Genomic DNA, 27,837 nt, shown 5'->3' with positions numbered 1-27,837 from the left:
TTGCCCACAGCTCAGACGCGCTTCTTCGCTCACAGCTGCCAGCAGTGTCACCAGTGACGTAGGTGAGGGTTGTAATGAGTCACGTGGGCCGCGCAGGTCTGAATAAAGCGCTGCTGTGGACTCCACCGTCTATTCGGATCTGTCCAACCCACTGTGAATTATTGCTGTTTTTCTTGTTGTTGTTTTTTATGGTAACAATTTTAGATTGAAGCCGAAAATAAAATATATATATTTCTACCGCCGAACCAAAACACTGAGGATTAAATATTTATTCTCTGAGTTGTATTTCGACGTGCACTCATATTCGACAGATCACCTTTCAGTCGTCGTGATGTGAGTAGATTCTTTCTTTTATTGGGGATAATAACAAACAACGCTAGCGTTTCTTTTAATTAGATCGTTGTTGTGTTATTTTTGTATGTATTCCAATTCTGGGATTTCGTTTGTGATGATGTCTGATTGCGATCGCTTGAATTATTATTTTAATTTTAGATTGTTTTTTTCGGTAAATATGTTAGATTAATGTGCTTGGGAAGGGTAATTTAATGCTCTATGGTGTGCATCGCTGCCTGTGTGTGATTTGCTGTATATCCAGTTCGCCCATTGGTTACAATGAAGTCATATGGAGGCTTATTTCATTGCATCCCGTATAGATGCTCCATAAGATGGCTTCTTCTGTTGTGGCCATATGAGGAATACCCCTCTGTTATTGTGGCCGCTCTGGTCAGTGATTTATTTATTTATTTATTTATTTGGCTTGCAATTCACCAGATTCTCCCTCTGCACGTGATGCAAGCTTTGCAGGCTTATCACCACGCGCTCTTTAGAATTTTCTTCTGTTTCCAGCTGCACCTCAGAGTATTTTCTCCCTCATCTTTCTGCTCTGTTTATCCTGGGCGTGAGTGGTTTCCTCATCAGGCAGCCAGGGTTCCCCCCCTGTCAGACATAAGGAACACAAATGGCTGAGGGTTGTCTTCACGGTGCTAAGAGGGAGCAGATGCTGAGTGAAATGTTGTGGTGGTTCCTTCTTGGATCAGGCTGCCCATCCTCCCTGGCCCCCTGCTGCTAACACAGCCCTGTAATCCCTGCACAGCCTGGGACTGACCAGCCAGCAGCCTGCCTCTGTCTCTGGGGCCGTAATTACAACAACACTGGGATACTCAGAGCAAAAGTCACAGCACAAAGCCTGTTTCACGGCAAAGCGGATCGATTTTTAAGGGTTCTGTGTCAAATCTGGGGGGAAAAAACAAAATGTTCCTGACACGAAACATCAAAAGATGCCGTACACAACCAATTATACTGTTTCAAATGAAAAACATCCAACTTCAGCCTTAATGGGATTCTGATCGCCATTTAGAAATATTTCCTTCTGTTGTAAAGCAAAAACATGTTGAATATTTGTTGTTTTGAGCCTATTTCACCTGTACACCCACTGAAAGTTTATTTTTTACAAACTGCTGCTGGGATAACTGTTAAAAAGTAAGTGTAACAGTTCAGTAGCTTAAATCACAACGTCATAGATCTGAAATACTTCAAGTAAGAATCAGTGTTTAAAGTGGTGCTTGCAACATTCAGAAATGTAAATGTACAGCAGTGATGCAAACTGCATAAGACATCTCAGAGTGTGTTAAATGAAGCTCTGGGAGAAGAGGATGCAGAAGATGTGATGTGCTCAGACAGTGTGGGAAAATTTTTCAGTTTGCATCTCTATTTCAAGGGAAATTGCACTAAATCTTGGGAAAGCTGTGGCTCAAGTGGTTCACAAATTACTGTGAAGCTGATGGTTTGGTGTGAGTCATTAAAACAGTAGTGGATGTGAATAGGGAAGTCGGTTCTTAGCTGACAAGAAGAGGAAATCCGCCATGTCCTTATTTGTGCTGTTATGATGGAAAAAAAACGGTGGTGAATGAAAAGATTGCAGTTTCTGGGGAGACCATGAGTCACTGACTTGCCGGGCCTGAGGTAACACAGGACTGCCTGCAATAAGTGACACAATCAGAAGATGTTTGGAAATGATATTGAAATAAAATACCATGTCTGATCGAGTTATTTATAGTTTTGTTTGTCGCCAAAGCAGGTCTCAAGGGATTTTTAGAAAACAAGTCTCTCTAGATTGATGGACTGAATGAAATACTGCGCAACACAAAGTACATTACAGCAGAAGGCTAATAATGTTCTCTAATCTAGCACAGTCCACCCAGCACTGTGATGGAAATTACAGAAAACATTTCTAGGAAAACACAGAACAGGTCTGTTCACTTAAAGGTGAGATGAGTGCCTTCCAATTTCCAGATCAAAACAAAGACAGCATGATCAATTAGAATGACCTAAACAGACCCTAACTATTATTATGGATGTATTGATACCTCCTAATATTTAAAACATGCATCTCAGAGATCTATTTTAGTTGACTAGTCTTCACTGTTCTGCATCAGAGGCAGAAATATTCAGTCCTCAATTATCTGTTCAGTTTTATGTTGTTGCTATGGAGAGGATTAGATATAATTTTAGGCCTGCGCTTCCTGTCGAGGGGGAGGAATAGACGCAGTGGATGTCAGGGTAGTTGGAACTGGAGATTACATCTATATTTAATCCTGAACCTTCGAAGTATTACACGACACATCTGTCATGCTATCAGCTGCATATTTGGAAGCATTCATGCGGTAACTCCTGAGAGCAGGTATTTTAGAGACTGGCTCAAAGGTTGTGTCGGATTAAAGAAGAGGCTGACCAGCGGAGTAGAATAACTTGGGTCTGTATCATTAGATGACAGTGATTGTAAACATGTATTATTGAGGATTTTTGTCTCCCTACATTTTGTATTTACTAGTTTCTCCATCATGCACAGCTTTTATAGTGATGATGCAAAGTTAGGCAACCTTTAGCAAACTGTTTGAATAGTGTAGTGCTCCAAATAATGCTTGATCATCCTGTGTCTGTGGAGGACAGCCGTGTGATGTTTGCAGACATTTTCCGATATCAGAAAAACATGAAATTATATATATATATATATATATATATATATATATATATATATATATATATATATATATATATATATATATAATATCTAATACAGAAAAAATGGGCCATCATATATATCTTCTTTCATAGGCAAATGAGATTAGAAAATGAAAGATTTTACATTATAATGCTTTGGTGCCACTTGTCAAACAGGTACACTTGTGAAATCTAATGTAGTCCAATGCAACTGCTCTTCTATGAATTCTGTTTTCAGAATTTTAAGCATCAAAATGGTGGTAATTCTGTCTTGTGTTTATTGTTGAGATCATAATGGACATGTAAAAATATTCCCTTTATTTTGCCCCTCTCATGTTTCTTAATGACGTTGACACTTATATGTAATACAGTCCAGTGCACCACCACCATTGTAACGCTCTAAGGCTTCAATGATGAATGGAAAACACATTATCCCCTTTTTGGTATCAAGAAAAACTGAAAGCGCAAAAGCTTTAAAAAATAGAATTTCTGGCAGAGCTGTTTTGTTGGACAGCATTATATTTCAAATCCGTATCTAATAAAATGGCTGGTGAGTGTAGAACCAGTGCACTAAAATGTAAATGATGCTAGAACGTATAGGACAATTTGTGAAAGTCATAATGAGTCATATTCTGGATCTTGACTGTACGGCTCATGTTACTTTATGCATCATTTTCGAGAACCTGAGTGAAAATTAGAATTACTGTAATGAATATTTACATGTTTTGCAGTTTCAATATTGACAATGGTTTCCTGTGGTGAGGGATTTCAGAAAAATCTGAAAACTTTTTTACTGCTTGCCTTGCTGAGTCATCAGTCATACCCAAAAGGCTCCTCTGTCGAGCACAAATAACTTCCTTCAAAACAGCGTTCAGCTGCAAAGGGAACATAAGACATAAACAAATGTAGATTAAAAGACTGAGAGGCTATGAACAACCCTGTGAGGATGAGTCACGATTAGCTCCTACCGATGTGCAGAGCAAACAAGCTTATGAAACAGTGAATGTATTGACCTGAATTTTGTTGGTAAATATTTTTAGGATTTCTAGCCAATTGAGAAATCAGTCAAATAGAAATCAATCAAATCGATCTCTGACTCTCTGACTCCGACTCTTCCTCACCCCTCAGCACTACTGCTGAAATGATGCTGGCTTCCATAGATTATCTTTATTTTTCCATGTTCTTGTGTTAGCGGTCAGTTTCACACACTAAGCCTGTAAGCGGCGCTTGGCTGTCTGTCCCATCACACAGCCACAGCGAGCAACAACGTGCAGCTTCAAAGCCAAAGTCCTAAGTAGGTGAGATATGGTCGGGCTTCGTGTGTGCCATGTTTCCTAACAGTGACACATCCAGCGTAGCGGAGGGGGATAACTTCAGGCTAACTCCCACATATACCAGCGGGGGAAATATTAGGCATCTGTTTATCAGTTTGCTAGTGAGTGTGGAGCAACTGCTGAGAGAGCTAAAGCAGGCTCTTCAGCTGAAGCACAATAAGCTGGCCCAGTGCTGAGAGGGCTTCCAGGGCTCCATGCTTTGTGATAAAGCCATAACAAGCTGATTCACAGGCGCTCCCTGTACCCCTTTCCTTTTTTCGTGATGTTGTTGAGCCCAGAATAAACGCTGTCTGAATAATACCTCCCTAAAAGCTCAGTATGCTGCACTACAATGCCCTACCCTCTCTTCATTTCCGAATGCAGTTATAGTTCTGTTTTTTTTTCTCCTTACTTTCCACACATGCTTTTTTCTTTCTTTCTTTCTCTACGGAGGCATGTTTTTTATTTTACATAATCAGTCATGGCACATAGCAAGGTCAGTGGTCTGGAGCCCTCCTATATTCCTTGTTGAAATATTGTGTTTTTGTAGGCAGGAATGCATGTTGAATGTTTCCAGATGGCCTCATTACATGTTGTTATTTCTTCAGCGTAATATGTATTTATAATGTAGGTGAAGGATGTGTTTTTCTTGCTGTGCTTTATCTCTATGTACTTGTTTCGTGCAACAATTGGAGCACCAGCACAGCTAATACAGTGCGCTTAAAGAGGGAATTTAAGGGTGGCGCAGTTTTAGCCAACCGTGGCTGCTCAGCCGGGCTGTTTCCTCATGGCAAAAGCCCATTTTCCACTCATTTTAAGCTAGAGTACATTTTTCAGTATGATTATAAATGTATAAAGAATAATCCCCCTTCTTACACCCTCCCTCCTCTCTGCTCTCCAGTCCACAGTGTGGGAATGGGAAATGATGGAGGATAAAGGGCCTCGTGTAGCCGACTACTTCGTGGTTGCTGGCCTCACCGACTCATCCAAGCCTCTGGAGGAGGATCTGCACTTTGATGACGCCGGTCCCAAATCTGTGAAGCCCAAAGCTCCCATTACCGATGTCGCCGTAGTGATCCGCTCCCTGGGTGAAGAGGTACCCCCAGGGTTCACCTGTGTGGAGAGCACCCCTTCAGGCCTCTCCGCAGAGCTCAATGGAGCCAGCCTCAGGGGCCCACAGATCTTCTTGTGCTTCAAGCGAGGCCGAGATAAGCCTCCACTCACAGATCTTGGGTAAGAAGTAATCCTCACTCGCTGACCCTTTACTCACCCAGCACCACTAATCACTGCTCCGCCTAGGGTCACTGTAATCTGCTTTTATACATATCCTCTAGTCGCTCATCTCTTCAATGCATGTTTTATCAAAGCTCTCCCCATTTCAAAAGCACTGTGTAAAAAGTCGACCTGTCACCGCTTTGTGTTTCAGCGTTCTGTACGAGTGGAAGGAGAAGCTAAAGCCTGGATGTCACATTGTCCAGACCACGCCCTCAGGTCGACCTGCCAACATCAGCAGCTCATCCTCCCAACGCATCTACATCACCTACCGCCGCGCTCCAAAGAGTCAGCCACACACTTCACTGGCCGTCACCGATGTCTGCATCATCATTCCTGGGAAGGGGGAGGTGCCTCCTCACACCTTCTGCAAGGTGGACAAGAACCTCAACAGCAGCATGGTGGGTCAGAGCTCCAAGACTGTTCACATTTGTCTAGTGTGTATGCAAATAATCCAGGTTTTCACTGATCTGTGATTTCTTTCTTCACATTCCAGTGGGGATCCTCAGTCTACCTTTGTTATAAGAAGTCTCTGGCTAAAGCAAATGCAGTTGCATATAAAGCAGGTAAACTATTGTGTAGATGTCTGTCAGTATTCATAAGTATCCTTAAGAAGATAGTGTTTGACTCAATGTTGTGTGCATTTGTGTCTAGGTCTGTTGTGTCGGTACCCTGAAGAGGACTACGAGTCCTTCCCACTGCCTGAGTCAGTGCCTATGTTCTGCCTGCCCATGGGGGCCATGATCGAGTGCTGGCCTGCACACACCAAACACTCCCTGCCTGTTTTTTCCACATTTGTACTAACCGGGGCCTCTGGAGAAAAGGTAGAACCACCTACTTTCACTGGTGTTACCTTGTACCATGTTGTATTTCTTTTTTTTACTATCTTTTACTCCTACTGTACTTTTGTCACATACGAAACACAGAATTACAAACTTGCATACTGATATTGCCAAGAAAACCATTTCTCCCTTCAGTCATTTACAACATCTTAAATGAAGGACTTCCCCCAGAATTCGCATCAATTTTTTGCCCCTTAAAACACAAATTCTCCCTTAATTGCTTCATTTCAGCCAGCCTCTCCGTCTTCATCTCGCCGTCCGTCTCTCACTGTGCATTAGGATCCCTTATGGATTAGTCTGTTGATGAACCACAGTAGTATTTCTAAGAATACCAGACAATCTTAATCAACTTCTAAACTCTGACTGGAATCAACAATGGTCTGAAGGCTATCCATGGAATACTAAAAGGCTGTTAGCCTTTGAAAGCAATGCAGCATAAAAGATTTTTTTTTTTTTGCAGCTCATCTTTTGAATAATGGATGGCTCATGCGCCACTTGGGCTTGTGCGCACGTTCTAAATGCTGAATGCCTCAGTGCTTATTCGTTCTTCCCTGCAACCTCTAGTCTCCAGGCTAGTCTCCTTTCTCTGCATGCCTGGAATGATTTGTTTATTTATTTGGGAGAAAGAACTTCAAAAGGCTGAGCATTATTTATGAGATTTATTATGATAAACTCTCCGGTGATGCTGCTGCAGCGTCTTACCTGATTGTGTTCTTTCAAAGAACCTCTTCCCACTTTGTGGCTTGTCTTTGTTGAGTTTGCATCAGGATGTTAATACGTATGTGCATCCTTGAGCATGTATTGGATGTTCTTTGTGCTGATTGTCACACTCACACTGTGATCTCTTTCTGTGAAGGTGTACGGAGCAGCTATCCAGTTCTATGAGCCTTACTCGGAGGAGAAACTGTCGGAGCGTCAGCGCTCCCAGCTTGGCCTGCCAAGCTCTGATTTTGGACCTGATGGGACCAGAAATGTTTACAGCAACAAGAGCATCTGCTTACTCTCCCACTGGCCCTTCTTCCAGTCCTTCAGGAGCTTTCTCACTTTCCTCTACCGATATTCCATCTCTGGACCACATGCCGTGCCTATTGAAAAGTTAGCAAATTTTACAGTTTTTGTCCTTTTGTTAAAGTTTATCAGAAACACCTGAATATTTTAAATAGAAATGTATGTCCTGACCTCTTTATTAACATATTTTTTTCTTTTACTCACAGGCACATCTCTCACTTCATGCAAAATGTGCCATTTCCCTCCACTCAGAGGCCGCGCATCCTCGTGCAGGTGAGCCGAACATTTGATGAGCGCAGAAATGACTTCCATTCTGTACAGCTGCTTCATTTGATTTGACATGAATGCCTTTTAAAAACGCAGTAGCACAAACTAAATCATCCACCCACTGACGCACAAACCCACTAATACTCTTCTGTTTGTCTTCCACAGCTGTCGCCACATGACAGCCTGATACTGAGCCAACCTGTGTCCTCTCCGCTGCCTCTCAGGTAGAGAAACATCAATAAATCGCGACATTATATCATGACAGCACCCTGTACTTGCAGCTAGTCTGTTACCACCAGGTTTCATTTGTGTGTGTGTGTGTGTTTGTGTGTGTGTGTGTGTGTGTGTGTGTTTGTGCGGCAGCGGTGGAAGCCTCTCCACGTTACTACTGAATCTGGGACCCAAAAATGCAGCCACTCTGCTGGTGCTGGCTGTCACAGAGCACAAGATCCTGGTTCATTCCCTGCGTCCAGCTGTGCTCACCAGTGTTACTGAAGCCCTTGTGTCTGTAAGTCTTATGATCTTTTTAGCCTTCTCCACTTTTGTGGGTAAAGCAGGGTGGTCTTTAACGTGATTGAAAGTTCAGTGGTGGATGAAGCAGGGCTGCAGCTTCCATGAATTACCTGTAATCACATCAAAGGAGACCTGCTGTGGGATTGTGGCTCAATAACTTTTCTTTCTGAAAAACGTTCTTCAAAGAATGAAATCCTCAAATAAGAGCAGGCAATAAGAACAATGCAAAAACTGAAAATCTTACCAAGTTTATGTCTTGTTTTTAGTCAAAATGTCTCATCCCACTTGATTTAAGATAAAATCACTTAACAAGTGACTTTTTCAGCAAGATGGAAGGACTTGTTTTAATCCCCGTGTCATCCTGCGGGTCAAAATTGACCCGTTTTAAAGTTAGAAAATGTGGAAAATATTTATTTTCACAGTGAAACTTCTGATTTCCACATTTTTGGGAAATCACTGAAAATTTTTTGGTGGAAAAAAAAATGTTTAAGAACATTCACAAAAAAATCAACCAAAATCCAGCGAATTTTGCTGGTTTTGGTTGATTTTTTTATTTATTTTTTGAATGTTCTGAAGAGAATATCAGAAGTTTTACTGATATATATATATATATATATAATCACTTTAGATATTATTAGGATTTTTTGGAAGATTTTTACTCAGTTTTTAAAAATATTTCCAAGAATTTTCTTGCCAGATTTGGAGGATTTTTTAAAATAGGACTTCTTAGGGAAACTTTTAATTAATTATTGGAATTTTCTTCCTGAAGGTTTTGCAAATTTTCATAAATTTGGGGAATATTTTTGCTGATTTTTTGTGGTTTTTTTCAGATAAGGAAACAATATTTTTTGGTACCCGTAAATGAGGACAAGAAGAGGTTTAATACATGTCAAATTAGGAGGCTACATGAAAGCAAAAATCTATTTTTTTTTAGCATGTCTGGCTTATTTTAAGACACCTAAGCTTGACAATCCTGGTAAAATATAGCTTAACATAAATTTTCCCAGCTAATAAGATCTCAATATTCTAAATGTATCTTATTTCAAGAAAGCATTCCAAGCCATTTTTCACTTGTTCTATTGGCAGATTTTTTTTTTCACTTATTTCAAGGTAAAAATTCCTTGAAATAAGTTTGTTTTTCTTGTTTTGAGAGGGGCATTTTTTCCAGTGAAAGACTACAGACTAACTCAATGTTTAAACCTCATCTTATGTCCATGTGATGTATCTATTGATAATATTGATACATTGTACCGATTGGTGTGTGTCTTCGCTTTCAGATGATCTTTCCCTTCCACTGGCCGTGTCCTTACATCCCTCTGTGCCCGTTGGCCCTGGCAGATGTTCTCAGTGCTCCGTGTCCTTTCATCGTTGGTGTAGACTCCAGATACTTTGACCTCTACGTGCCCCCGGCTGACATCAGCTGTGTGGATCTGGACACAAACACCATCTCCCAGTAAGTGACCTCTGACCCCAGCCAGCCTGTGATAGATGTCCACCTTCAACTTGTAAGACATCCAGCAAAACAATCAATTGTTCCACAGTCCAGGTTTTCATTAGTCCAGTCTGAAAGTTATTGCTATCTGTCAGTGAGAGCCCCTCTTATGTAATGATAGTTGGAATGTGAAATGTTCTTACTGTACACAAAAGCACATTTGTTCACTGCTGGTCTCTCACATCAATCCAAAAGCTGTTTTGTGAAAAGATTAAGCTGTCAGTGCTGATGTCAGTGAATCTGCCTCCCTTCTTGTGTCTTTTTGAAATGTTTCTCGACTGTCCTCCCTCGTAATGAAAACCATATGGTGTGCTTTCAGAAAAGACGACAAGAAGGCTTTAACGTGGAAAATCTTGCCCAGGAGGGCCTGCAAGCATCTCCTGAATACCCTGAATAAGCTCCATCAGCAGCTCACTGAGGGTGAGTCCGGTTTGATGCTGTCATCCTTTAAGTGGTTTCATGAATAATTTAGGTTGAGTCTGTTGTTGAGTCAGCTTGCACTGTCAACTTTACAGGAAAGCTCAGAGGATGTTACACAAAAACAACTTGTGATTCTTAGTACATCTTGTGGAGAACGTGTCATTTACGGTATACACACTTCTCCTCACTCTGCCTCCAATACTTCTTCAATTTGACATTTACCCAGATATTCCCAGAACTACTTTTGCCTCTTACTCAGGTTTCAATATGTCATGTGGCTGAACAGATGAAGATTTATTGTGGTAAAACCCAGACAATGGATTTCTTTCTTTGTGACGCTTGAACGTCAATATAAAACTAATTCTGGCCTGGAAAGTAGCTGTTTGATTGTGACAGGTTAACCTTCACCTTTTATGTTTTGTGCTGGAAATGTAACAACAGAGCATCAAGTGGTCTATTTTTGACCAGTTTTAACAGCATTTTCGTATTTTGGTTCTATTGATTGGTTGGTCATTTGGTCTCTCCACCGCTTTGATCCAGACGGAAATATCTCAAGAACTATTGATCAGATTGCTGAGAAAATGTGTACAGGCTTTTACTGTCTTCTGAAAATTACTTTTAATGGTTTTGGTGACCCCTAGTTTCTCCTCTTTCAAAGTGCTGTGTCTAAGTCTTTTTAAGTGCACACATCATTGTCGGAAAAGTGCTAATAATTTCACTGCAAGAGCAGAAAAAGCACTTCTGTATTGATATTCATTGTGGTATTTGACTTAATTGTGCTGTATCATCATTTTGCTGTGCATTTAAATGTAATATTAACTACCAGATTAAACAGCTTTTCTCTCTGTCTTTCTATTTATTGATAAACTGTTGCAGTTTTTAATAACCAACTCTTTGTTGTCAACTTGTTTATGCGCCTATGGACTCTAAATCATGCACCTTTTTGTCCTCTCAGGGGGTCAGTTAAACCGTGAAGATGTGCAGATGGACCACACAGTGACTGACTGTGAGCTTAATGGTGGAAAAAGCCTCCACACTCTGGAGCTGGAGATCCAGGAGGCCTTCCTGCGGTTCATGGCCGCTATCCTACGAGGCTACCGCTCCTATCTGCAGCCCATCACCCAAGCTCCATCTGAGAAGACCACCGATGCCAACTCCCTCTTTGACCTCCAAGGTATGTTTTACACCTCATATACTTTACTCTTTATAATCACAAACCATGCTGACAAGCCAGCGTTTCCCTGCCCCTGGGATTCAGCACTGTTGTAGGTTAGGAGGTTATGGACTGAGAACTGCTGCATCAAACTTTGCCCTAAATCGCTGCTGTAATGACTCTGGTGATTTAACTTAAGCCTCAGTGGAAATTAGGCTCCGAGAAGCCTCCATGAATAATAGCACAATGTCCCAGCACATCTGTGTGCTCTTATGCAAGCAGAGCAAGGGAGAACAACTTGTTTCATAATACAGTATTTTATTTCCTGTAAATGCTGGTTAAGTCTGCATCTTAAGCCCATAAATACCCTTCCGCGGCTTTAGAAGTAAATCTCTGAAGTTATAGCCACGACACTGGTATCAATGCCCACTTTTCAGCTTTGTCACTGAATAATGTGTTTTGCTTCATAGGCTTCCTGAAGAGCAGAGACCGCTCCAATCAGAGGTTTTACTCCCTCATGACCAAGACTCAAATGTTCAGTCGTTTCATAGAGGAGTGCTCCTTTGTCAGCGATAAAGACGCCAGCTTGGCTTTCTTTGATGAGTGCGTTGATAAGGTGAGATTTGCAGCTAATCTTTATTATGGATTTCAGTGTCACAGACAGTTCATCATGATCAGTCTGCAGTGTAGGAACAAATTCTCCGTGAATAATATTTAGTCTGGCCTCCGCCCTTTTGCAGATAAAGATTAATCGCATGCTGTCCTCCCAATTAAAATCTTATTGTGGCCTTTATTTAATTTGAAGGAGTTAATAAGTAAGGTAACACAAACTAATAGAAATAAACAAAAGATAATTAAAACACTGCCATATCCCTTGAGCCTCTTATTAACATCAGCTTTAAGCTTTTCTCAGCTATAATTTCTAACTGTGTTCTTTCCCGCTTTTAAAAAAATGTGCTGTTCTCTCATTTTCTGCCTTTAATCTTCTATTTCTGCTCCTTTTTTTCTGCCATCATGGCTCCTGCCTGTTAGTTATTCACCACTGGAGGCAAGGTAAGCTGCTAGAATTTGTGTTGTTGATTAAACCGTCTTTGTTTTTGAGGATAAATGATTTTTACCCAATTTTAGTGGGGGTTTCCATCGTGTATATTTGATTAAATCAAAGTGAGACTGTGAAGATGTGCATTAACTGTCAGAAATCTGCATTAGTCAACTGGGTGTCCTCAAAACGAAATGAGAACTGCTCGGCTCTCTTTCTTCCAAACCTGAGAAAATGCGTTAATTATATTTTCTTGCCAATTGCTGACATTCCTCTGTGTTTTCCTGACTTTCCTCTATGAAATATAATAATGCTAGGAAAGCAAAAGCAAGTTTGCTGAAATCCTGTTTGATGTGGGAAGTTGTGCTCATTGTTAGTTTGTCCTAATTATTTGCAGATTTGACAGTTTTCATGGCACAACATGCCCACATGTTTTGTTACACACACACAAAAAAATGACAAAACATCCGCCTCTGCTCCAAAATGTCTATCTCTGTCTCTCTGTTCTTGCAAACTTGTGCAATCAGGAAGTCACACATACATCCTGCAAGAACAGTTAGAACTCCTGTATTGATGGTCATTGCGGTTTTTATTGAGAAGTGGAAGCGTTGGTTCATTCAGCGTCAGTGCTGCTGAGGTTGACAACAACTGCGTGATTGAGAAAGACCTCTCGGGTGTAAGAGGAAGGGCAACAAGCGGAGAAACACTGAGCAGAATTGAAGCGAGGGCAGTCAGGTCAGTTGACTGAATCATCCACTCAACTGAGTGGAACAAACCCTGTAATGCAGCACCACTGGGGAACTATTCAACTACTGCCATAATATTAGCGTTTTTGTGAAACTCATGCCGGAGATAAGCTGGTAATCGATTCAGATAAGCCAAGTGGCTGCGCATCAGCATAGCAGGCTTTTTATGATCTCCCAGACAGCTATTTGGTGCTGATCTTCTCCAAAAAGGAATGTGTGCTGTTGCTTTGGTACTTTGTGTTGCTGTCAGACAGGCTGTGGGGCTTTGTACACTTAAATCCAAACAGCAGATCAGTCAGTTAAGAGCTGAAACAAATGTGGCAGTTTAGTATCAAGTAGCGCTGCCAGAGCGCTACATTTAAATAGTTTCATGTCCCTAGAGCAACATGGCATCAATTTTGTCCAGGTCACTGCAGCTGAGATTAATTTATTCTTGGAGGATTCAAAGGATCGAGACTGTGCCTTAGCAGTGCCCTTTAGATAAATGGAATTGGGGCAGAGGCCGTATTTCTCATGTACGAGTGCATGAGCTCATTACAGACATCTGTTTGTCGTCACTGATGCTCATACTAGATCAGATCTGAGGGTCCACACAGTGTCAGACGCTGTGAGCCTCCAGGCAGGATTAGCACCCATAGATTTGTGTTTAACCTAAAAAGAAAAAAGAAAAACAACCATGATTGTGTGTGTCTCTTGCAAACCAGATGGACAGCGAGCGGCCAGAGGACACCAGACTGATCGAACTGGATGAATCCCACCGCAGTGAGCACACGGTGTACATCAACCCTCCAGAGCTGCCTCCTCTACCGCTGGGAGAAGAGCATCCTCTGTGCTATAGGTACCACACTGATCTCTAAATCACACATACCAGACAGACTGTCTCTCTCTTTTTTTTTATTCAGTCTTACACCGGTGCACACAAATGCTGCTCCCAAAGGACAGACTGAGTGTAAATTGCTTCTGTTGTTAAAGACTTTGTCACAGCTGCAGGGCTTTGTGATTACTTTGAGCTGGAACACATTGCTTTCGGATTCTTATGCCTGTGCTCAAGCTTGAGGCGTGTCAGAGCCAAGTTACCGTGCATGTCGCTTGGCTTGCCAGTGTTTATGTGGGATTGATGTCTATTTCAGTTTATGTCGTGATATATGAGAGGCGGTATGCATCTTTCTGCAGCTACTCTGGGTTTCCTGTGCTGAATGCCGAGCTCCTGGAGCCGCTGGAGGGACCAAATCCTTCCTCAGCTGGCGTCGCCTCACGTCACAGCAGCCCAGCCAGTCCTACCGCCATCTTTAGACGCTCTAAGCAGGTCAGTCATATGAGTAGTGAAGCTTAGAAATGCCATTACTGTTTACTTATGTGATATAGCTGAATGAGGACCTGTTGTTATAGCAACAGAATACAAACCGATCAGCGACAACATTATGACCGCTGACAGGTGAAGTGAATAACATCGATCATCCTTAAGTCCTGACATTAAACCCTCCTGTTGTCGTGTTCAAATTGACCCGTTTTAAAGTTTGAAATTGTGGGGGGAAAAAATGTTTTCACAGTGAAACTTCTGATGTCCACATTTTTAACATTTTTGGGAATTTTTATTTTAATTTTTTGGTGGGGAAAGAAAAGACATTAGAGAAAGTTTCTTAAGAACATTCACACAAAAAATCAACCAAAATCCAGTGAATTTCGCTGGATTCACATTTCTTAAGGGAAACGTTTAAGGAATTATTGGAATCTTCTTCCTGAAGGTTTTGCAAATTTTCAGAAATATGGGGAATCTTTTTGCTGAATTTTTTCCTTTTTTTCAGACAAGGAAGCTATAGTTTTTGGTGCCCATAAATGAAGACAACAGGAGGGTTAATGTGGATGTTTAACATGTACCATTGCAGGTCAAGCCAGAGGCGTTTTAGCAGCATAAAAGGGACCAACACAATTTTAGGAAGGTGGTCGTAATGTTTTGCCTGATCCATGTATATAAATAGGGGTTTTCTCTGATCACTTAAGCTTTTTTCTACTGTGGAACCGATAAACATGAGCATGTGTTGGATTTAATGGCAGATTTTACCCCTGTGTGAGCCTTTTTATTTCTCCTTATGTTGAAGCCTATTTTACTTCTGTACTTATTATACATAATGATACACGAGGGTATTAAAATGAATGCAAAATGCTAATCCGGTTGCTACAGGACAATGATTCATCTCTGCACGTGATCTTTTTTTATTGCAGGAGATCAAATCAGCTCAAAGGATGGCCAAAACCTATTCATCTATGCCTCAGATGTGGTCCAAGTGTCTGCTGCGGCACTGTTACGGCCTGTGGTTCATCTGCTTGCCAGGATTTGTGGGCAACTGCCACTCTAAGGTGCGAGCCCTGCGCACGGCTTATGATGTGCTGAGGAAGATGCAGGACAAGAAGCTGCAGGCTCCAGATGAGGTAAGAAAGGGTGAAAGAAACGATAATCAGATATGTATCGATGAAATGCTGTCTGTAATGAATTCAGTGAACATTTTTCATCTTAAAATTATGCTGGTTTACTGTTCAAGGTGTGCTACCGCGTGCTGCTGCAGCTGTGTGGTCAGTACAGTCAGCCGGTGTTGGCAGTCCGGGTGCTGTTTGAGATGAAGAAGGCTGGAGTTCAACCCAACGCTATCACCTATGGCTACTACAACAAGGTATGTGCCATTGGTATTAACATAGGCGTAGAAACGATAAGCATTCTCTGCATCTACCAGCTTAGTTTTGATATTGAAATGCACCGTGTCTGTATCAGGCGGTGTTGGAGAGCACTTGGCCTTCCACCACCAGAGGAGGCTACTTTCTGTGGGGAAAGCTGAGGAACGTTGTCCTCGCAGTGCTCCACTTCAAGCAAGCAGGGAGAAAACAGCAAACTCTGCACAGAGATCCTCAGCTTTCAGGTAAGAAGGTTATCCTCCTGGCACAGTAACAAATTATATCAGCTTCCATCTGATATCTGACGTCTGATACACCCCTGCTCCAAAAATATTTCAGCTGATAAAGATTTCTTTTCATTTCTTCGCAATGCTTTCCCAAACATCCGGTCAAACGTCTTGCTAGAAAGCAGTGATTCTCTATGAATCATAAATTTTCCCAGCACAGAAGTCACGCTCCTATATAAAAACATTTTTTTCTCTGTTTTTTTAAAAGTTTTTATTAGAACTGTGCAATACGCTCCCTTCAGTCAAAAACTTGATGAATTTTTGATACATGACTGTTGGTTGCAAATGAATTCACAGTTCCACAGAGAAGTGCAGAAATTTAGTCGTTTATTTTTATTTTTTTTTGTTTTTGCAGAATCTGATGACAGCAGTCTGTTCTTTTCAAATAATTAAATGAAACATGTGAACAGTGGTGTCCAACATAAGGCCCGCTGGACAAAACCAGCTGCAAAGGGTCTTTGCAAAGTGTAACAATTACAGAGATAAAAATTAATACTTCCAGTGGAAAATATTTAAAGACATTGAACATTGTGCAATATAATACCAGTCAGCAGCTTCAGTATGACTGAGTTTGGTTTGGTTGAACCTTATTGCTGATGCACTGCCAAAACTTTTATGCATTTTTTTAGGTATAAATTTTCTACATTTACAAGGCAGGGGGATAACTTAACCTCCCACTTTTGTTTGTGTGTCGTGGTGTGTCAGGATTACTACACAGATGTGGAAATAAATGGGAATTTAGATAACTTCTAGATCTTGAAAAGTTGTAAAATACGATATTGTTCAGTTCCAGATACCTGCAACTAAATGTTTTGTGCCTTTGTAGACACACACTGATCTGTAAGTTGTGATACACAAATGATAAACTGTGGCTTAATATTGCTGAAATTTCACTTACCTAAGAAATTTCAGGTTGTTCATGTTTTGTAAAAAGATAGTTTATTAAATGTGAACACTGTCAGAATGTACTTTTTTTTTTTAACATGAAAACATTGAAAAAAATTTGGCTTATTTTTCTAGTGGAAGGGTGGTGACAGATGAGTGGTTCAAGGACTATCAGGAAAGATGAAAATCTGATGATTCATTCTGTGTTTACAGTTTCTATCTCTGATTAATAGAATCATTTTGGTGATTTAAAAAAAAAACAAACATGTTTTCCAAACCCACTGGTTGATTTTGGGGTTCAGAGGGTTCATTCATTTAAAATGGTTAAATAATCAAATATTACACAAATCGCACAATGAAAGGAATCATCCACATATAAAATCACTTTGATTTGTCAGTCATATGTTATTCAGCAGTTATTGCCCAATCTCAGTACACTCCCACAGTGCCTGCTTGCACATAATGAAACATACATCAGTAGTCATTGCTTCTTTTCCAAGAATAAGTCTGTCGTAAGATGCTTGAGATTGTATAACTTCAGCAGTGATTACTTTCCACTTGCTGAGGAATTAAGTAAATGATAGATTGCTCATGTCGATTTATTTTCTTTAGTGGCTGCAGTTCTTAATGAATCCATGGAAATGAGCGGGATCCTGGGGGAGCAGTCGGTTCTTAAAGGCAGTTTCCTGATCTCATAACAAGCTTTATTCTGACCCCAGCCTCCTCCAGCACATATTGTTCCCAGTCCGCGTTTCTTTAATGACTCTAATTAAACAGAGTGAGGAGGTTTTCCTCCCCAGCAGTCACAGCGCACAGGTTGCTCTTGATGTCGGTCCCTAATTCCCACAACATCCCGAAGAGACTCTCATTACCATAATGACATGTTGTGTGAGGGGTTCTAATGAAAACATTGTGCTTTACACCAGATACTATGTTGTAGTTGTGTTCATTTTCAATTGATTTGCTTTTTTAAGTGAAAATTTCAGAAATGGAAACACGATCATGCCAAGTACTGTGATCCTTTAGTAGTTTCAGTGAATTTTAAGTTGGTGAAATGTTAATGTGTAATTTAATGCAATTCAGTCATCCCTCCTTTTGAGTGAAAAAGGAGATAGAATTCTTTTTATGTTGGGTGACATCCAATCATGACAGCTGGGTGGCATTCGGAACATTCCAGCGTCATCGCAGTGGAAGATAATGATTACACCACAGTTCAGTGTGTGTTTATACATTGCTCTTATATAAGCTGGGCTCATAATCCTGTCGGTTCTCTGTCATTCGCTCGGCCTCTCATCCCCTCTCTCCTCTGTTATCTCCCCTCAGACGGCAGTGATCTTGACACCGTCAGTCATGGCAGTTTGGACTCTGCTAATGATTCTGCTGAGCGCACCTCCATCGACACCGACTTCACTAAAATGGACTCCAGTGATGATGGTTTTAGCACAGGTAGGAGAAGACAGCACTGCTTCTTTTTTCTTCCATCTGCTTCACACTGAGCCTGTAATTGTTCCTGGTTTCTCAGCTTGTCCCAGATTGATTTGATTTAATTTACTGCCTTATAAGAGGCTAGACCCAATGATTCATAAACCTTAGTTTCACATTTCTCTGTTCAAATGGCACTTGACTCAAATGAACTGATTTGCTTTGACATTGTACTCTACACATTCTGCTTTCTGTCATGCTCACAGAAAGAAATGAAAGACTCCGGTACCAAAGAACACCTCAAAAGTCAAAAACGCATGTTAAAACAATTCAATCGGTTCTGTCAAAAGCATAAATAAATACCCAAATAACCACACAAAGTAAATATGCTAAAATAAAAACTATGTTCCTGTGGTATTTATGTTGTATAAACATACATAAAGTCTTTGAATGTACAATACTGAAGAAGAAAACAGGATTATCTCAATACAGAATAACTGCAAGGTGGACATGATAGCATTATGTAGGTATTTCTGTAAATGACATTTTAGCAGCTAATGAAGCATTTATGTTGGTGACTGTTAATTCTTTATGTGCATTTTACCTCATGTTATGACTGTCTGTAGATAAAAGACAGTAGAAACCTCAGGACTTCTACTGGTACATCACCAGGCTCTCTCTCTAACAAGATTATCAGCTTGAATCTGGCACAATTTGTCTCATCAAACTATTGAATAAATCTGAATTTCTCTGAGAATAATACAGACTGCAGTGAAGCAGGTTTTTGCCTCCTCTTGCAGTTTGACCTTGTGAATATGATGCAAATTTTTAAAAAGACTCCCTTCCCTTTCTGCTGCTCTTGCTTTTCTATTCTGGGAGTGTTGTGTGGTATAAGCTGTAGGGAATGTCACTACGCTCTTTTGAAGAAAAACTCCTCAGATCAGTCGACTCTTATAAAACGTCCGTGGAGACTAATAACACAGATTCAATTCACTCAGCTCCTTCTGAACGAAGAAACAAAACAGAGGGGGTGAAATTTGGAAAAAATAACTCGCAGACGAGTAAAGCTTCGTATCTCTTTCAGGTGGACAGTCAGACCAAGGCTACGACTCTTTGTCTAAAGAGGAGGAGAGGCTGTGCGGCAGGGAGAGCGATAATGCGGCGCTGATAGAAGACAAAGGACTGAGGCAGCCCAGTAAGTTATGGATCTCTAATCTCTGACACTGACCGTTTCTGCAACAGTGAATCCTAGCTTGCAGCAAAATGAAGCCTCTGTCTTTAAAATCTGGGGTATTGTATCGCTGTGTGGGTGTCAGGCATTCTCCACCCATCCATTTGCTGTTATATTTAGGTGTTTTTTAGAAAAAAGGTTCTACTGATGGCTGAATGTGTTATGCAAGCAAGTTATTGTTTGCATGACAAGATTTGTCTAAAAATTTTAATTGAAATAACGACATGCTGTGCTTGATGCAATCTCTGTCCCAGTCCTCACTAATTGGTGTGGAATCAGAGGCGTAATTGCTTATTATTATTTTTTGGCTGAAAACACAAGGCAGCTATATTTAAGATAAATACTCATCCCTTAAGGAACGCCACAGCTGCCAGGTTTCCCTCCTCCTCTTCACTGCAATAGTTTCATGTTGGCATCAACAGCATCACACCAGCAGCGTCTAGCAGTTCATCACAGGAAATCCTTTTTAACTGAAGAGAAATGTGTTATGTTAGAATTATGTAAATTTAGGGCATTTGATTGACTGGCAAAATGCACAACATTGTCAAGTGTTTGCGGAGTCTAACAGTTTGTCATTTATATCTTCAGCACCTGAAATCGAGGTTCCGATGAGCAGCACATCTCTCTCTGCCAGAGGCTGCAAATCCACAGATCTCAACACAGGTATGTTTTACTGTCAAGAAGAAATTTTAACCCTCCTGTTGTCTTCATTTACAGGCATCAAACAATATAGTTTCCTTGTCTAAAAAAAAATGTAAAAATTCAGCAAAAAAATCCCCAAATTTATGAAAATTTGCAAAACCTTTAGGAAGAAAATTCCAATAATTCCTTAAAAGTTTCCTTTAAAAAATTACCTTATAAAAATCCCTCAAATTTGGCAAGAAAATTCTTGTAAATATTTTTTTTAAAAAGTAAAAATCTTCCAAAAGAATTCCTTAAAATGTCTAAAGTGATTACACACACACACACACACACACACACACATATATATATATATCAGTAAATCTTCGAATTTTCTTTTTAAGAACATTCACACAAAAAATCAACCAAAATCCAGCAAATTTTGCTGGATTTTGGTTGTTTTTTTTGTGTGAATGTTCTGAAGAAACCTTGTTTTTTTTTTAACATTTCTTTTTTTCCCACCAAAAAAATATTCAAAGATTACCCAAAAATTTTGAAAATGTGGACATCAGAAGTTTCACAGTGAAAACAGTTGTGTTTTTGTCTACATTTTCAAACTTTGGAACAGGTCAATTCGACCCACAGGATGACATGAGGGTTAACTGTGTATAAACGCCTCACATGTCTAAGCTGAATGTCTTGCTACATGTGTTTTGGTCACAGGAAGTGGCAACAAGCTGGCCTCCAGTGCATCCAGTGACACTCTTCTGTGTGGAGTTTTGCCAAAGACAGAGAGGCCAAAATCTCTCGACTTGTCTGGAGCACAGGGAACTCTGAGGATCTCCGTCCCTCTGCTCAACTCAGCCAAACAGCATCATCCTGCTGTTGACAGACTGCACGGAGTCGAGGAGGAGGACTCAGAGGCTGATAAACAGAAACCTCTTCTGGAGAGGAGCGCCAGCTGCAGTGCCGGGACGGCGAGGAGGACAGGCATTGAGACGGGATTCGATCCCTTGTCACTGATGGTAACAGCACCATTACAAGAGTGTGACCAGGACAGTGGCGGCACACCCACCGCCCGCCGCAACCTCGCCGAAGAAATTGAGTCGTACATGAATAATGGTAACAGCCCCCTGAGCAGCCGCACTCCCAGCATGGACCTGCAGAACCCCTCGAGCCCTTTGTTTCGCTCCACCTCGTCTCCTCATGCCTCCCCACAGTCCTCCACCCTGACACGCTCAAATACACACCTCCCACTGCCTGTCAAATCCAAGGAGAGGCTGAGGCAGTCGCCGTCGCTTCCTCTGGGTGTCTGTAGCAAAGACAGGGAGAGGCCCTCCTCCCTGGTTTCACCATCCTCACCCACTCCCTCCGCGTCATCGTTCTCTATGGACTCACTGTTCACCCCAACTCTGGACATCTTCAAAAGCAGCGTCATATCAGCAGGGAAGGGTGTGGCTGAGAAGGCCAGCCGCCTCTACTCCCGCTTGTCCTCCCAGACTTCATTAACACAGGTCAGCAATTTAATATTGTTCCACAGACAACATTTCCAACACAATGCTGATAGCTGTTCTTATATAAACCCCAGTCATGTGACAGTATTTCTCCATTGTTGTTCCCTGTAGGACACAAACTGTGACCGCATGAGTGTGTCCTCGCTGACCTCAGGAGAGGCAGACTGCTCCTCGCTGCTCGATAATGACTCCTGTCTGGATCCTGATGGCTTTACCTCCCCCCAGCATGGCAACGTGTCCCGTGTCAGGAGAAGCCCTGTTGGAGCTTATAATATGAGCCTGGGCAGCCCCAGCACCCCCAACAGAGTGTTCAGACACAACTCCTTCTCTGGTTTGTTGCACATCCTTTAACAAGTCTGCACATGATGTTGTCAGAATAAATCTGCTAGATTCGGTTAAAAATTTTTAATGCTTTGACTCTCCAATGTGGAAAATCACTGCTCTAACTGCAGCGTTGTATCGGCTTAAGCAAAAACACTTCTTGACAATCTAAATTTAGAATAAGAGAAGGGCTCACTAATGGAAAGAGTTGGGTGTTGTTCTGTGGGAAACTAGGCCATCAGGCGTGCGGGCTGAGTCAGTGTGTAGGCTTTTCTGCACCCAGCCACAGGCCCTATGCTAAACATAAACACGTGAACGTGCACACGTGCATTCACACTCACATGCGCACACTTAGAGACCCCAATGGGCGACACAGATTCACTCAACCTGCCCGACAAACAAAATGTCCACCGATCGAAGACTTTGATCATGAGGTTACATTTGTCCACTTTAGCTTCATTTTATCCAGATTTGTGTAGCTTTGATATACGTGTTAAATCTTGGCTTGGCCTTGCATGTCTGATTGTATAATCCTCCATCGTATCCAGGTGGTTTGGCGCTTCCCTCCAAAGCTCCTAACACTCCAGATTCCACCCCCGACACCAGCCGCTTTCAACCCACTCCAAATTACACCATAGAGGTAAAGTACTTAAATATGGAATCCCAGATCACACACTTGTCTTTAGACTGACTCAGACTATAATAATTCATCATTTCTCGATGGTTCTGATGCTTTCTGTTGTAGGTGCTGATGTCCAGTTGTTCACTTTGTAAGACATGTGACTGTCTGGTGTACGATGAGGAGATAATGGCAGGATGGACAGCGAATGACTCAAACCTCAACAGCACCTGTCCTTTCTGCGGCACGGCCTTCCTGCCTTTCCTCAACGTGGAAATCAAAGATCTGAGACCACAGAGCAGGTGAATGGACACACTGTATGATGCTCACATACAGAACAAAAATGCTTTGAATGATTAATCGGGTGTTTCCATCGTTCAAAGCTTGACTGGATTTGTGACTTTGATCTTATTTTTGTAGTGTGCCGCTGTATGTCTGGCACTCTTTTTTAAAAAAGCCCTGACACACTCAGACACATGCACAGAAACACAGACAAAGCGTCTTTTATCCCCGTGTCCTCTTTAAACAGATCTACTCTGTGTCTCCCTTCAGGTCGGCTAAGAGAAGTAATCCTGTTAAAGAGGAAGACACGTCTGAGGCGCTCACTCCTGAGGCCAAAATGTCTGCAGCAGACTGTGCTGCTCAGTCATCTGCAGCTCCCCAGGAGAGCAGCAGGAGTCCAGACATGCCTGCACTGTCCTCAGCCTCCACCTCCACCTCCACCTCCGCTCCAGTGACGGTGCCCTACCTGAGCCCTCTGGTCCTGTGGAAGGAGCTGGAGAGTCTGCTGGTGAACGAGGGTGACCAGGCCCTCTCCTCCCCGAGTGTTGTCGACCAACACCCCATCGTCTTCTGGAACCTCGTGTGGTACTTCAGGAGGCTGGAGCTGCCGAGTAACCTGCCGGCTCTCATCCTGGCCTCCCAACACTGTAGCCATGGAGACCAGGTAAAGATGTCTGTCAAGTTAACCCACATACACAATATAGTCGCAATACTTGCATTCACACTGATCGATGAACAATAAAAACATACAAAGATACATATATTTTACACTAAACATTAAACAGTTGGCTGGTTAATTTAGCCTTGCATAAAAAGCTGGAAATATGTTAAGATAAATAACTTCTGTCTGTCCAAAGGCAGCAAATTCTGATTACCGCTCAAAAATTAACATATGAGTTGTTTAATCCATTTATTGTGGTTTAACATGGATATTATGAACATACCTTTCCCTGACAAGGCCAACTGTGACTTGGGCGACACCTAGTGTTGGTTTCAAAAACAACACTGCCAGAACTTCACGCATGAAAGCGCCACACATTTGCACAAAGAGCATCCGTTTTTTAAATAAATTAAATCGAAATACTTTAAAATTCTACTCACAGCAGCTGATGCAAGAACGTATTAATCTTTCACATTTTTTTGTCTCCTTTAGACGCCTCAGATCGTTTCATCTGAGGACAGTAAGCAGGTGCTCGTGAGGATAATGTGGGACAACCTGAAGTTGCACCAAGACAAAGTTCAACCCTGCTATGTCCTGTGGAACACACACTGTAAGTTATTACTGCTTTTAACTTCACAGACTGCACTACATTGTATTACAAAAGGTGACATTATTCTGCTGTTAAGGTCGGTTATTTACATGCAAATTAAATAATGCATATTAAGGAACCAGAGCATCATGCATTATTCAGTTCAGGATTCCTATTAGTCGTGCCACCTTTATCGGAGCTATATGCTTCCAGAGTTTATAAGGAATGATGGAGATGAATCAGCCTTTGATCAGGGTGACTTCTAACGCTCTTTCTTCACAGGTGCCAACTCCTTGGTTCGCTCTGGGCTGTGTGAAGAAGGCCAGCTCTTCACTGTGGAGCTGCTGCAGGGTTTTGTTAGGAGCATTAAAAAGAGTGATGTCTACCAGCCCATGAGCCAAATCATACAGCTGCTGGGACCGGAGTTGGGTTTTAAGAGACAGAGGTGAGGAAATATAGATATTTGTAACATGTGTAAAGTGACACAGTGGAGGTGATATGAAAGTCTAATTGCCTCTCTCTTTTTTTCTTCTGAAAAGGAGCCTCTACAGAGATTTATTGTTCCTTGCACTGGTGGCTTTGGGGAAGAACAACATTAATATTAGTAAGTTCACAACCCTGATATTTTTGGTCATGTTAGCAGTGTAGAAGAGCGATGTCAGTTGTTTGTTTTGGCACTCCACCACAATGGTTCACGTAGATATGCAGACGGGTGACAAATTAAAGGAAAAACCAACATGTAGTGTCTTAATAAGGTGCTGGGCCAGAACAGCTTCAGTGCACCTTGTTATTATTAATGATCCAGATCTTTGAACTCTACTGCAGGAATGAACACCAAGATGTTCCCCCATTTGGTGTTTTAGTGATGGTGGCAAAGAAAGCTGTGTAGCATGTCAGCCCAATATCTCCCAGTTCAATTAGGTTAAGGTCTAATGACTGCAAAAGGCCAAAACATGTGATTCTCATCATTTTCATCAGACCATTCAGTGACCCCCTCATATCCCATAGATGTGATATTGTCATCCCATAGATGTGATATTGTCATCATGCATAAGATCACTCCCATCAGGATAGGAATGTTTCATCTAGGGATAAAGGTGATTAATCAGAACAACATTGTATTGATCTGCAGTGACCCTTCATTCTAGGGGCACAACTGGGCCTAAATCATACCAGCAAAATTAAAATGCCACTGGATCCCCTCACTGTGGGAGTCAAGGTTTGAGGTTTTTCCTTTAATTTTTTACCCATCTGTCTCTCTATCTGTCATAAGTCCTTAGGACAGGACTTTAACTCCACCAGGTGACCCTTCTTTTTCTTACATGCATTACATCTCAACATTTATCTGATGGTATGGCACAGAATGTTCTGTATTTATGTAGTTTTATGATCCCATAACTTTTTATGTGGCACTTTCACTTAAGTTATGGCAAAATACCTTCAAAAAAACTACACATCAGCCTCAGTTATGATCTGTGTTTTTGGGTATGTAGAGATTTTATAGTAGCAATACAAAGGTCAACGTGTTAAAATGTTCATAACTATTTTCGCTTAATGCTAATATTTGCAAATTACCACAAAACACAGACTACATGATAGCAATAATATTACCATCTAATTCATAGCATTGCGTCACAGAGCTGTCAGCATGACTGCAAACGTCTTGTTTATACGAACTCTAAAACTGATTTTTTTGCAATCGTGTTTGAAGAAAGTGTCCTGACACATATTTGGCCAACCATTATCTCATTGCAGATGCTTTTGATCGAGAGTACAAGCTGGCGTACGACCGCCTCACCCCCAACCAGGTTAAACTGACACACAACTGTGACCGGCCCCCTGGAGCAGGGGTCATGGAGTGCAGGAGGACTTTTGGAGAGCCCTGTTTGTGAACTTCTTGTCTTCTTCAGTCTCAGTATGTTTTTTTTTTTTCTTTCCTTCAACCACAGTCACTGCTGCTGTTTTTTCAGACTGCTCTTCAGACTCAGGACCAGCTCACCTGACTGGAGCATGGAGCTCTTTAAAGCACAATGGGAAATTACACTTAATGTAAAGCAACTGCCATGAGTTTCTTGTACACTGTCAGAGGTGGTAGGCATGAAGTGACAGATTTTGTGTTTGTAAAAATTTAGAAAGTTGACCGTATTTTCAGTATAACTATCGTAAAATGTTTGTACAGTTATTATACAGTCTATTTTATGCCTTTGTTTCTGTTGATGCTGTGAATAAGTATGTAAAAGTAAGTGTACGATCACGTTGTCGAAATTCCTCAGTGGTCCTGGCGACCTTGTTAAGACTGTTGTTAAGTGTGTGTATAATGCATACTTGCTTTTAGACGTTCATGTTTTTACAAAGCACTTTCACAAGATGAGTTCTTGCCATTTATTCTCGTTTATGTAACTCTGTGGCCCTGGAGCCTACACTTGAGTCACCTCTTATTTGCAGCTGCAGGACATATTGTACTGTCTGATATTTCCATTAGATTCAGTTAGCAAAAAAAGTAAATATGTGCGCCCTGTAAAACATGACAGGGTGATGCTCATAAGCCTAAATACACTAAATATAATTATATAACAGGATATTATTTCTGACTCAAGAAGGGAACACTGATTTCATTCATAGTATATATGCACAATGTTTATTTTCTTTCCGTTTTTGTACAATGTACCAAAAGAACCCAAAAGGGAATGTTACTTCTGTAATTTATTTACAGTTTTTTAAGCAATACCTTTTTTAAAGTGAAGATTGAATAATTTATGTGTTATATGTGACCACCAAGGATAGATTTCCTTAAAAACAGTACAATCAGACTACAAATAGAGAAATAAAAACTGAAAATTAATGTAATCTGTTGGTTTAATCAACACTTTTTTTAAATAAAGAATTTACGGACACAGTAATGGATCCATAAAAGTGTACAGAGTATTTGGCTCTAGTATTTTGTATATTTTGATCTTCACTGTATGGTGTAGATGTCAGTTTTAGATATTTGGACAACAGTGCACTGTTAAATGTGACATACAGACATTTAATCACTTATTCTATCTGACTGTCTCTTTGAGCGGATCGCAGTGCAGGTGTCTTGGTACTGAGCATATTAAAAGACTTATAAATGTGAAAGGTGTTAGGTTTGAACAAAAGCTCTGACCTGCCCCAATTTAAAATCACCTTAGAAATGAGTGTGACAGTTCACTGTGTTGATATTGTCTTTCACTATTAACTGACAACAACCTGCCTAGATTCTGCTGGTAATGTGGCGCAGCTCCACGGCTTATTACTGGACTTCACAGTAACTTACGATGACACAATGCTGGATTAGATAAAGCTGTGTGCTTGGAAGAAACACCAATCTCACAGCATGTAAATTTGCATTTTAACCACCTTGTAACCTGTGACTTAAAAAAAAAAAAGCACACAAAAAAAAACACTGATGACCAAAACATAATTTTATGTCTACGTGTTGTTTACACTATTTGTCAATTTGAACAATGTTTTATGAAGTATTATTTATCATTTGTAACACAGATACTAATTTGTATGATTTTTACATAAAGAAAAGAAATCAAATTTCTTCCCTGGCTGGATCTATAGTTTGCCTTCATTTATGAATAAACACGTTTATTCTATGGATGTCAAGTTTCATTTTTTTTTTTCAAACTGAGTGCTATGCCTG

At 41.0% G+C, this 27,837-nt stretch overlaps 1 protein-coding gene across 2 annotated transcripts; it reads left to right on the top strand.

Annotated features, from left to right (window-relative positions):
- The first annotated feature begins 89 nt into the window (after window positions 1–89).
- dennd4a (DENN/MADD domain containing 4A) lies at window positions 90–27,794 on the top strand. Of its 2 annotated transcripts, XM_022190207.2 has the most exons (31): window positions 90–333; window positions 5,215–5,546; window positions 5,740–5,986; window positions 6,082–6,151; window positions 6,240–6,409; window positions 7,284–7,522; window positions 7,642–7,708; window positions 7,868–7,926; window positions 8,066–8,210; window positions 9,493–9,668; window positions 10,027–10,127; window positions 11,083–11,301; window positions 11,751–11,896; window positions 12,313–12,333; window positions 13,770–13,903; window positions 14,239–14,371; window positions 15,289–15,495; window positions 15,606–15,734; window positions 15,833–15,977; window positions 18,228–18,350; window positions 19,411–19,521; window positions 20,146–20,220; window positions 20,902–21,692; window positions 21,804–22,023; window positions 22,562–22,653; window positions 22,759–22,934; window positions 23,185–23,578; window positions 24,068–24,185; window positions 24,447–24,609; window positions 24,704–24,768; window positions 25,920–27,794. In XM_022190207.2, exons 2-31 carry the CDS (start codon window positions 5,236–5,238, stop codon window positions 26,054–26,056), a joined length of 5,184 nt encoding a protein of 1,727 aa, XP_022045899.2. In that variant the 5' UTR covers window positions 90–333; window positions 5,215–5,235; the 3' UTR covers window positions 26,057–27,794. The 2 variants fall into 2 exon arrangements, with proteins under 2 accessions (XP_022045899.2, XP_022045910.2); XM_022190218.2 differs by lacking the exon at window positions 12,313–12,333.
- Window positions 27,795–27,837: the final 43 nt, after the last annotated feature.

Source organism: Acanthochromis polyacanthus, chromosome 8, assembly GCF_021347895.1.
Source record: "Acanthochromis polyacanthus isolate Apoly-LR-REF ecotype Palm Island chromosome 8, KAUST_Apoly_ChrSc, whole genome shotgun sequence".
Lineage (NCBI taxonomy): Eukaryota > Metazoa > Chordata > Actinopteri > Pomacentridae > Acanthochromis > Acanthochromis polyacanthus.
Note: the sequence above shows the minus strand (reverse complement) of the source record. Positions and strands in the feature narration are given on the sequence as shown.

Bases quoted from the DNA above. Each gene is read 5' to 3' on its own strand.
- dennd4a (XM_022190207.2), top strand. From the start codon at position 5,236: ATGATGGAGGATAAAGGGCCTCGTGTAGCCGACTACTTCGTGGTTGCT. The intron at 11,302-11,750 runs GTATGTTTTACA...TTTGCTTCATAG, and splicing joins CTCCCTCTTTGACCTCCAAG to GCTTCCTGAAGAGCAGAGAC. The intron at 22,024-22,561 runs GTTTGTTGCACA...CATCGTATCCAG, and splicing joins CAGACACAACTCCTTCTCTG to GTGGTTTGGCGCTTCCCTCC.